Below are 11503 nucleotides of genomic sequence, written 5' to 3'. Positions count from 1 at the left end.
GAGGGGAGGGGAGAAGAGAAGGGGAGAGGAGGTTTATGGGCAAATTAACTTTCCACTTAAGACTAAAAGACGTCAAAATTATTAAACCATTGAGCATTATCAAAAATAAGAAAATTATTTATTATTTTTAAATTTTTATTAAAATTCATAATTATAATTATAAATTAATTTTAATATCAGTAAATTAAATATAATAAAAAAATTTTTAACAGCAATTAATAAGTAAATTAATTATTAGTATTTATTTCTAATAGGACAGGTACGAGTTGACCTAGCTGTCTCCCACTTACTCAAGTCTCCTCAGAAATAATATATATATTTTTTATGGTATCCTCAGATAATATTTAGTAGCAGGGAGGAGAGAAATCAAATTATAGACACACATCAAAATTTAATCACAGCTGTTAATTAGCAGGAGCTCCTCTGTTACCCGGCATAGTCTCATTTGTGGAAGAAGCCAGATTTTGAGGTAGTTGGGACTACATCTTTACTTTGATTTTGCTCATGTCCTTTCCTTCTATAACTTTGATGTTTTGCATGACTTAAGTCATCAGATCTTGCATTGCATTGCTGGATTTGAGACCCTAAATAGAATGTTCAAAGTTCATCTAATCATTTTATTTTTTAGTACCTATGCTAAGTGTAGAATGGGAAACTTCTTGTGCTAGTGCTAGTACTATAGTACTTCATTCTAGAGTTGCAATATAAGAAAATTACTAGTACTTGGGTCACTTAGGAAGGAAAAATTATATCAAAATTTGAATACAGGTTGAGCAGATATCAACTCAGGAACAGGCGAATTCCCGGTTTTGTTGACCATGGAGCCACGCCAAACATGGTTGACCAAAAGTCGTCTGTTGACTTGGGAATTCATTTTTGAATCCGCTAGGCCACGACTTGCATGCTTGCAGAGGTAGCTGAGGGAATTTAAGCAGTAAACACTTAAATTTGTGCGAATTAGAGTAAATATGAACCTGAATGACTTTTGTACAAGTTTCCACTCTTCAAAAAAAGCCAAAATAACCGAGTCTCTCTTAGTACTTTTGTCAAATAGTTTTGTACTCAATGTTAATGCTTCGCCATCTCTCATCAGTTCTTTTGGAGACATTGATGCATCTAAAAAAATTAACTAGGGAATATTGCAACTTAATATCTTTGGACTAATTCTCACTTTTTGGTGTGCAATTTTTAAGTTTTATTTAAAAAAAAAAAACAAGATTAAAGGGGTATTGTTTAAGGGTTTTTGGGGAGGAAATTTTTTCAAAGAACGTAATATTTTCAGCCTACCAAATTGATAGGTTGGGAGGGTTTAATGTCTTAACCTTTTTTTTCACTCTCTTACCTTTTAAAAACCTCCACGCCCTCTATCCAAATATAGTGTAAAGGACAAGGTCTGGGAAGGAGTTACAGGGCTTCATCATTGCTGGAATTGACTGAAACATAGTTCTAAAATCCATTGCAGAAGCTACATTTTGCATAAGTCCATGCTTTTAATTAATTGATTACAGTTTTTTGGTGCAAGGGGGGCAAACATCTGACAGATGGATCAAATGGATGAACAAGAACGCGAGGAATTGGTAATTGAAATCCCCAAGGAGAATTCCTTGAAGCTTGAGAATTGTATCTACAATATTCCAACTACAATTCCCATAATAAATAAAAAAGCCTACACTCCTCAGGTAATTTCTATAGGCCCTATTCATCATGGCAAAAAAAAATTTGAGAAGATGGAAAATCAGAAACTGATATATTTTAAAGAATTCTGTAAAAGGATGAGTGGGAAGACTGAAAAGGAAGTTGTGAGTGATTTTTCGAGCATTATTAGAGACCACAAAGATCGTATAAGCAGTTGTTATGTAGACAACTCTAATTTTGGTGATACTAGTAAGTTTGTAAAAATGGTTTTGTTGGATGCTGTGTTCATCATCGAGTTTGTTTTGAGAGGCCTAGATTCAGAATATAAAAATGATTTTATAATTGGTCAACCAACGCTGAGAAAAGTTGTGGTGCTGGATTTGTTACTACTTGAAAATCAGCTGCCGTATTTTATTCTCAACGTATTATATGCAGAATTGAAAGTAAAAGCAAAATTTTCTGGGCTTGTCTGCGAGTGCTTCACGATATACAATCAGAATGAAGTCTATAAGTCTTTGAAGGATGATGACATATTGCATTTTGTTGGTTTGATGAGATATTTTTTGTGTGGTGCATCCCGAGCCTCCCAGACGTGGTCTCCTGATCATACGAAACTCAAGTATAGTGCAAGCAAATTGCATCAAGCAGGAGTAGTGTTTAAGGTGGCGGAAGGCAGTAAGTCCTTGCTAGACATAGAATTTGATGTTAAAAGTGGTGTTTTGAAAATGCCAGTCCTTGAAATCAACGAAAACTTTGAAATTGTTTTTAGAAACGTCATGGCATTGGAACAGTGTCAGTATCAATATGAAAGTTACATTTGCAATTACATTTTCCTGATGGATCATCTTATCAACACTGCTGAAGATGTGGATTTGCTCACAGATGCTGGAATTATTATTCATTGGCTAGGCAGCAACAAAATGATGGCGAATTTGATTAACAATCTCTGCCAAGGAATGGATGTATATGGGTCTTGTTACACTGCTATTTGTCAAAAGTTGAATAAATACTATAAGAGTAGTTGGAATCGCAGGAAGGCAACCCTCAAACTTGTCTATTTCAGCAATCTTTGGAGAGGTACTGCGACTATTGCAGCGGCACTGCTACTGATTATGACTTTGGCACAAACCATAAGTTCCATCAAATCACTATTCTAAGCTCTACCATTGGCAGTACTAGTTTAGTTGTTGTTGGTGTCTCTGTGTGTGTTCTATCTGTTGTATTTTCTATGTATTTGATATTTCCTTCGCATCTATAATTTGGACTAGGTGTTTTATCCATCTAGGACTATTCTTGAAAAGGCAGGTAGCCCTATTTGCATTTCACATTTATTATTATATATATTTGTGCAATATATTATTCTTACATAGAACATTTAGCATTTAAAATTTTAAATCTTATTATTATAGCATGCACGCAAATTAAAGACACACACAATCGCATAATTACATAATATAAGAAAGAGAAAAAGAATAATACAGGATTTATGTGGTTCGATCTACTATAAGGTTTACTTTCACTGATAAGACAAGAAGAAAAAATTCCACTATGATGAAAAAAGAAAGATACAATCACTTATAATTCTTAAACCCTAACCGTATGTATTTTCTGAATATCTCACAAATCTACCATAAAGGGCAGAATATTACGATATTTACATTGATCCATATTCTGAGGGGTGTCCTAGGCCCGAAGGCTACCACTGACATCACTTTTTATTTCAATCAAGTAGTAGTGCAAAACTTTGGAGTTGGGCCACAATTCGGGTCCATGAAAATATATCCAAAATTCAAGTCATATAAAAATAACAATTATAAATAAAAGGTAAACTCTAATCTTAATCAGTTTATTATAATTAGTTTATTTAAAAATAAAATTTTTTAAATGTTAAAAACTATAATACTAAAAAGTATTACAATTAAACACTGATGTTGATCACAAACTTTACAATTCTAGAATTTTGCTAATTTTATCAAAATAAAATTAAACACAGATCTTAATTAAACATTGATCTTAATCATTGACTAGTTTTAAATATAATAATTAAGTAGAAATATAAATGAAAATCTTAGAAACAATATCAAATTGCATGAAAAATAAAGTAAATAAAATATAAATCTCTGTCTTCCGATCTCCAACATCATCTTCCTATCCAATTCAGCCAAGCTATAGCAATTTCACAACTTATGTACTATTCCCTTCCTGTAACACCCCATATTTTGTTTTTTAAATTCTAAAAAAATTCTTTTAATGTGTAATTTTCTAAATTTAAGTTTTTATTTAAATTTTTATTCTTTATTCATGAAGAGTTTTTATATTTAACTTATAATATAAAAAATGATGTTTTTTAAATTAAAAGATATATAATTTTTCATATAAAAATTGTTAATATATAGTATTTCTACACAAAAATATATTTTTAATATAAAAATTGAATTCTAGATCAATATTGCACTCATTTCATATAAGCATTTTAGGGTAATTATGTATCCATTTTACCTTTATAATTAAGTACTTTTTTTGTTTTTGCTTTGTTTTAGTTAAATTGTTAATTTAAGTTACTTTATATTTGATTTTTGTAATTTTAATGTTTTTAATAGGTTTTTGTGATAAATTGAAAGTCAATGATGCATTAGGAGATGATTTGAGGAAATAAGGAAATATAGAGCCTTGAAGAATGCAAAAGAGTTGAAAAAAATCAAGCTTTGGAAATCAAGTTTGTCGAGATTTGCTTGAGAACTTACTTGAGATGTTACTTATGGTATGTTACACTACTTAGCCTATGACATAGGGTAGCTTAACTCCAACACTTTCAAAATTTTCAATATCAAACCTGTCGAGATTTACATGAGAAGTTGCTTGAGATCCTGTTTAGGGTATGTCGCGATGCTTAAGATGTGGCTCATGTCAAGTTGGAAGTCAAGCATAAGCGAAAAATTCATTGCTACATAAAACCTGTCGAGATTTGCTTAAGATGCTATTTACCCTCTGTAGACAGGCCATGCAAAACCTGGAGTTTGCTTAAGATGTTGCTTAAGGTAAGCAACTTCATCAGCAGGCAACTCAGAGTGTGAAAAACTTTGGTGACTTGGAAATTTTTACACCTCATCTCCTATCTATTCATTAGTCCTTATACATTTTATACCTTCTTTAGGGCAACTTTTGGGACAATATAAAAATATCTTTTTCTAGTTTTTACCCTAAGAAGTAAGAAGGAAAGAAATCACAAATATAGAAAAGGAGGAGAAAATGCCATTAATCTTAAACAGAGGAGCTGTTGCTACCACTATTTTTAGAAGCTCCAGAATTCCAAGATTTTGGGTTCTTCTGTAACGCTGTCACTTTAGGTAGTCCGTATATTCTACTGTTTCGATGACTAATGCTTATTCGGACAGCTAGGATGTCTGAAACTACACTTAAACTAGGGTGAGGAGATATAAATTGACTTAATAAAGACCAAGAAAAATTAAGAAAAAATAAAAGAAATTAAATGTTAATAAGTTAAAGGAGCCGGGACCCCGGTGATGGGTGACCTTAATGGGAAGCGATTGTGAATACAGTTGCCAACCCTAGACCCGCGAAGAACCCTGTGAAATAAATATTTGGGATTAAATTGAAGGTTTTATGAGGATTAAATGAAATTAAAAATGTTAAAGAAAATTCAAGAAAATCAAGTTAATCGGTATAGACAATTATAACCCGATAAACATATCGAATGACATTTTGGTCATTTCACCCTCAGTATAGAATTTTGACCTAAATGCCAAGTAAAATGAGAGAGATTAAAATACATAAAATAAATTAAAATTGTGAATTTATTGATGGAAATGAGAGAAGAAAGAAAAAGAAAAAGAAAATGGAATTTATTACAAAAGCCTTACATCACCATGACCTAAGCATGATGTAAGGATGATGACAAAATGACATAATAAAAATTTAATACAATTTACCATAGGATAAATATAAACATGAGAGACAAAATTGACTAAGAAATTCATCTTCTTCCTTGTTCCTTCTAGTGGCCGAACCTCCATGGAAAGAAACTCTTCCATTTTCAAGCTTTTCAAAGCTTGATCTCTCACCCTTCTCAGCCTAAAACTCCTAAGTGTTTTCATTAAAACTTGCTTTTACACCTTGAGGGAACTAGTGGCAGCCAAGAAAGAGAGAAATATTGAAGTTTTACAAGCTTGGAAATTTCTTGAACAAGGTTAGTGCAAGATTTATCTTACCTCTCTTTTTTAATCATGCTATGCATGTTGAAATGAGTTAGTATGATAAGAAAATTTAAGAAAATGATGAGTATTTGGAAACCCTAAAATTCGGTAGCCTTAGGAAATATGGGGGTTTGATGAATTCATGAATATAATTGTAATTAGTGGTGTTGATTAACAAGTAAATATAAGTTGTAGGTTGCTTTGCATGTGTTATGTATGAAATTGTGATTTTGAGTTAGGGTTTTTGACCTAACCTTGGGAATTTTATATATGACTTGAAATTGATGATATTGAGATGAATTTTTTACTATTAGGAGTGCTATGAATGTCAATTGAAGTTTGATAGTTGGGAGAAATTGTTATTGGGAGTGCTGAATTTTCATGCAGGTTTTGGGACCTATGAGTCCAGTGTGGTTTTTGATCCATAAGTCGAGTTGTGTTGCTCCAATTGGTGTGAGGCCAATTAAAGATGAAACTAGGGTCTTAATGCCCCATTTTTCATGAAGATACCATGCCCAAAAACTGTCCCTAACTTGACCTAAAAACTTCTTGAATCCATGCAACCCTAATTTGGACCTAGGAAAATGACCAAATGAACAGTAAATGTTCAAATGGCCATAACTTACTCCAAAAAGGTCAGAATGACCTGATTCTTGAATCCATGGAAAGCTTAGACATTTTAGAACAACTTTCATGAAGAATAAAAACCCAAATTATGACCATAACCAAATCAAATTGCTAACCAAATTTAGCTTGTTAAAACTGCCAGAACCAAAACTGCCTAGAAATTCTAGACTTGAACCTATCCGACTAGTTTTGAAAAAAATGTCATAACTTGGGCCACAAAAATGCAAATGCAGTGAAGCCATAGCCAAAATCTCTATAAGACTTAGAGATACAATTTTGGTATTTTGACCAAAGCCCAGAACCTAAGGGAACTTGGTCAATTTGCAAGGAAAATTCAGCATGCTAAAACTTGAAATTGAACCAAATAACCACTTGATCCTAGAATAGTGTTTATACCATAACTTTTAGTAAAAAACTTCAATTGAGATGAGACAAACTATTCTAGAAACCTAAAAAACAGGGATCTAACTTTTATTTAGGGAGTTTCCTCAAATTTTGAGTGTAAGAACCCTAAAATGGGAGATAAGACCACTGATCTGAACCTAGAATCCTGAAGGCATAGGGTACATGAGTCCAGGCCAGTCAATTAGCTATAACTCATTCTATAAAACTTGAAAAATTGCAAATATTAAATTTGAGTGATCCTAAGACATAGGGTAGCAAATCCTATGAAGAATATTAGGCTTAAAAGTGGCTATAACATACCCAAATAATTAGACAAATTTGGACTCCAGAATCTGCCTGGTTCTTGAACTAGAATGAGGCAATGAACCAATTTTGCTTATTTGACCATAACTTGAGTTCTAAGTGTAACACCCTAGGCAAATCCCACATCGACAAAACACGGGAGAGATGCTGGATTTATAAGATGGTGGTTCGTAACCTCTAGTGACGCGTTTTAAAAACCGTGAGGGCTTCGGCCCAGAGCGGACAATATCACTAGTGGGTTGGGCCATTACATTTGTGGTATCAGAGCGCTCCGCATGCAACCTTGAACGATGGTGGGGCAAACCTCAGCTAGGACGCTGAGTCCCATAAGGGGGGTGGATTGTAACACCCTAGGCAAATCCCACATCGACAAAACACGGGAGAGATGCTGGATTTATAAGATGGTGGTTCGTAACCTCTAGTGACACGTTTTAAAAACCGTGAGGGCTTCGGCCCAGAGCGGACAATATCACTAGTGGGCCGGGCCATTACATTTGAAAATGTAATGGCCCGGCCCACTAGTGATATTGTCCGCTCTGGGCCGAAGCCCTCACGGTTTTAAAACGCGTCAATAGGGGTTACAAACCATTAGCAAAATGTAATGGCCCGGCCCACTAGTGATATTGTTCGCTCTGGGCCGAAGCCCTCACGGTTTTTAAAACGCGTCAATAGGGGTTACAAACCATTAGCTTATAAATCCAGCATCTCTCCTGTGTTTTGCCGATGTGGGATTTGCCTAGGGTGTTACAATCCACCCCCCTTATGGGACTCAGCGTCCTTGCTGAGGTTTGCCCCACCATCGTTCAAGGTTGCACGCGGAGCGGCTCTGATACCACAAATGTAATGGCTCGGCCCACTAGTGATATTGTCCGCTCTAGGTTGAAGCCCTCACGATTTTAAAACGCGTCAATAGGGGTTACAAACCATTAGCTTATAAATCCAGCATCTCTCCCGTGTTTTGCCGATGTGGGATTTGCCTAAGGTGTTACACTAAGACTCCAAATGACATGATTCAAAAAGAAAAATAAAGATGAGACATAGAAGAACAACTTCCATGAAGGAAGTGTGGCCAAACAGTGGCCACATCTTGACCAATTTGCTAGGTGAATTTAAGACACCAAATCTGGACCTTGAGAAAGGTTCTTAAAATGACTTGTTATACAATATGAAATTAACCAAAATAATTTGTTGACCACATAACTACACTAAATTACCCAATGTATACTGAGACTTATGTATATAGCTTGGATCAATTGGTATACCAATTAGGGACTGCAGATAGCAGTACTGCCCATATGAATAATCATTTATAGACAATATATGTCTGATACGATTATTTTATAGGCTTTATACTTGCCCGTTGGCCATGGTGCCTGATATAATTTCTGGCTTTAATGCTTGCCCTGCTGGCCTTGTGCCTAACATGACAGATGTATACATGGTAGACATATGGCTATCTAACTAGTATACTCCCGCGTATCCAGTCTTTATAGTCTATTATAGGTTACTTGGGCACTAATAGGAATTTACTAAGATTAAATATGAGAGAAATGAACAGAAAAGATTCGATAAATTTAATTACACCCAAAGTTTAATAAATATGTAAATGACCAAAATTTAGGAAATTATACATATATTAATTATTCTTGATTATTTAGTTACTTTTATTTTAAATTATGTACCACTAAGCAATTCGCTTAGCGCGTTGGTTTTCCATCGCATAGGTACTGGAGACCAGCAGCAGCATCAGTAGCCATAATAGTAGTGCGCTGGTAGAGAGATTTGACCAGATCTGCTCTAGTGTGAGAGTCACCTCTATAGTCTACATTTTGGTAGGGCCCATGTATTTAGATTTTGTATTTTGTTCATTGTACATAAGAAAATGATGTAATTATATTTTGATATTATAAATAAATTGTAAATTTATTATATATGAATTTTATATGAATGAATGAATGAAAAATATATTTTCTTGAAATTGTATAAGCAGCAATGATATGATATGACATATGAAAATATGAGACAGATATAAAATTGTTTTTAACAGGTTAACAGTGAAACTCGCCAAGCGTTAATAAAATAGAGGAGACTCTGTTCGGGTCTCCATAAAAAAAAAAAATTCATAACATGGGTAACATGGATAAATGAAGTTTAAATTAATTACATACAGGACAAGATAAGATAGGGTACTCCAGCATCGAATGTGGCACACCTTGCTCAGCTACACTGTAGTCAGGTAAGGGGCGTCACATCTTCTACCTGGGTTTTTCTATTTTTAGTCCCTTATTATGTTTTTCTTTACTTTTTCCCCATTTACTCTTGTAAATATCAACATGAATGAGTAGAATCTTTAGATTTCAAAGTTGGGAACTATGTTTTAGATTAATTTGTCAATTTGGGCTGATTTATTTTAGATTTTATATGAATATGAGTTTTGATTCTTCTCCTTTTGTGCCTATTTTACTTGCCTAATGTTGGTACTCATTGGATGTTGTATTAATCTTTGATTGAAGGATTGAAGGGTGAAAATCATTGATAGATAATCAAGGATTAAAACTTAAAATCACTTAGATTTAGAAATAAACCAGGGAATTTAAGAGGATTTATTGATTTTTTACAAAACTTAATGGGTTTTAAGTGAATCAAACATCATACAAAAGTAGGTTTAGTTTTCATACAAAAGTAGGTTTAGTTTTCTTAATATACTCTTTGGTTTGCTTAAAAAAGATATCAAAGGCTTTTAGAATTAATTACCTTTAAACTCTATTTTCTCTTAAAATTAGATAAACCAAGACAAATCCCAATTAATTTATACATAAACCCCAACTCTGAAATCATTTTTACCAGCAATTAGCCTTTAATCTTAATTACCCATTATTAATTTAGTTTAATTGCATTTAGTTTAAAGGTTTATTTACTTTGTTATTTCCTTGTTTTGTGTAGAATTATCAATTTCATTAAGTTTATTTGCATTTGCACTTTATTTCATTAATCATTAGCCCAAGTAAATCACTTCATTCATAGTGTGGTAATCAAATGCAAAATCTTATGGGAATAATACTTGACTTATCACTTTATTACTTGATATGACCTGTATACTTGTGGATATCCAACATCAAGTTTTTTGTGCTGTTGCTGGGGATTTGATTTTTGTTTGATATTGAACGATTGTTTGTTTGGTTAATTTGGGTATTTTTATTTTTATTTTTAATTTCTTTTACTATTATACTTTAAGAATTTGTATATTTTGTTTTTCATGTACTTTTATTTTATGAGAAAAATAAAAAAGTGAAGAAATCAATTTATTCTTTGACCCAGAAATAGAGAAGATAGCTAGAGCCTTAAGAGTAGAAGCTAAGAGGAGAAAAGTAGAATTTAAAGCTCAACAACAATAAGAAAGAGAACAAGAGCAATAGCAACCACAAGAAGCAATGGCCAACAACAACAATGCCAATAACCGTTCTGTGAAGGATCATGCTTATCTTAACATTAGAGATTTCATGCCAAATATCACAAAACCCGGAGTAGAAGCTAATAACTTTGAATTGAAGCTTACACTCTATTAGATGGTATAGTAATCATAATTTGGGGGAAGACTAAGTGAAAGTCCACATGTGCATTTGGCACACTTTCTTGAGATCAATGATATGTTGAAGATAAATAGAGTTTCTAATCATGTGATTCGACTCAGATTATTTCCTTTTTCTTTGAAGGACTGAGCTAGAGAGTGGTTACATTCTTTGCCACCAAGTTCTATCACAACATGGGATGAACCTTCTCAAGCATTTTTAGCTTAATTTTTTCCTCCAAGTAAGACAGCTAAGTTCAGAAATGAGCTAACTTCTTTCAAACCTAGAGATAATGACAGCTTGTAAGAAGCATGGGAGAGATACAAGGATTTGCAAAGGAGATATCCACACCATGGGATTCCTAAGTGGATGCTTGTTCAACACTTTTACAATGGTGTTTCTCTAGCTATTAGGAGTACAATTGATGCATTTTCTGGAGGTAATCTTATGGAGAAATCTGAAGAAGAAGCTTTTTTCTGCTTTAGATAAAATTGCTTATAACAACTATCAGTGGAGCTGTGAGGGGAATGAGATCAAGAAACCAACTGGTATGTTTGAGCTTGATGCCATGAATATGATTAATGCTAAGTTTGGTGCTTTAACAAGGAAGATGGGCAAGCTAAGCATGAAAGTAGATTCTCTAGTTAGAGGTTTAAATAATTCAGTAGATGTTAAAGCTACAAATGTGAATTGTGCTACTGATTTTCCTTCATTTGGTCAAGATTTTTCAAGTGAACAATTGGATTATGC

At 33.5% G+C, this 11503-nt stretch overlaps 1 protein-coding gene and 1 non-coding gene across 3 annotated transcripts; one reads left to right on the top strand and one right to left on the bottom strand.

The window, feature by feature from the left end:
- Window positions 1-344: 344 nt before the first annotated feature.
- On the top strand, window positions 345-2958 carry LOC110654237 (UPF0481 protein At3g47200). 2 transcript variants are annotated; one of them, XM_021810153.2, is made up of 2 exons: window positions 345-469; window positions 1509-2958. In XM_021810153.2, the coding sequence occupies exon 2, from the start codon at window positions 1542-1544 to the stop codon at window positions 2790-2792; it is 1251 nt and encodes a 416-aa protein (XP_021665845.1). In that variant the 5' UTR covers window positions 345-469; window positions 1509-1541; the 3' UTR covers window positions 2793-2958. The 2 variants fall into 2 exon arrangements, with proteins under 2 accessions (XP_021665845.1, XP_021665843.1); XM_021810151.2 differs by having other exon boundaries at window positions 357-469; window positions 1523-2958.
- Window positions 2959-11005: 8047 nt separating this feature from the next.
- LOC131173488 (small nucleolar RNA R71) lies at window positions 11006-11112 on the bottom strand. Its single transcript, XR_009143804.1, has one exon. It is a non-coding gene; the product is annotated as a small nucleolar RNA R71 (small nucleolar RNA).
- Window positions 11113-11503: the final 391 nt, after the last annotated feature.

This window comes from Hevea brasiliensis, chromosome 14 (genome assembly GCF_030052815.1).
Source record: "Hevea brasiliensis isolate MT/VB/25A 57/8 chromosome 14, ASM3005281v1, whole genome shotgun sequence".
Taxonomy (NCBI): domain Eukaryota; kingdom Viridiplantae; phylum Streptophyta; class Magnoliopsida; order Malpighiales; family Euphorbiaceae; genus Hevea; species Hevea brasiliensis.
Note: the sequence above shows the minus strand (reverse complement) of the source record. Positions and strands in the feature narration are given on the sequence as shown.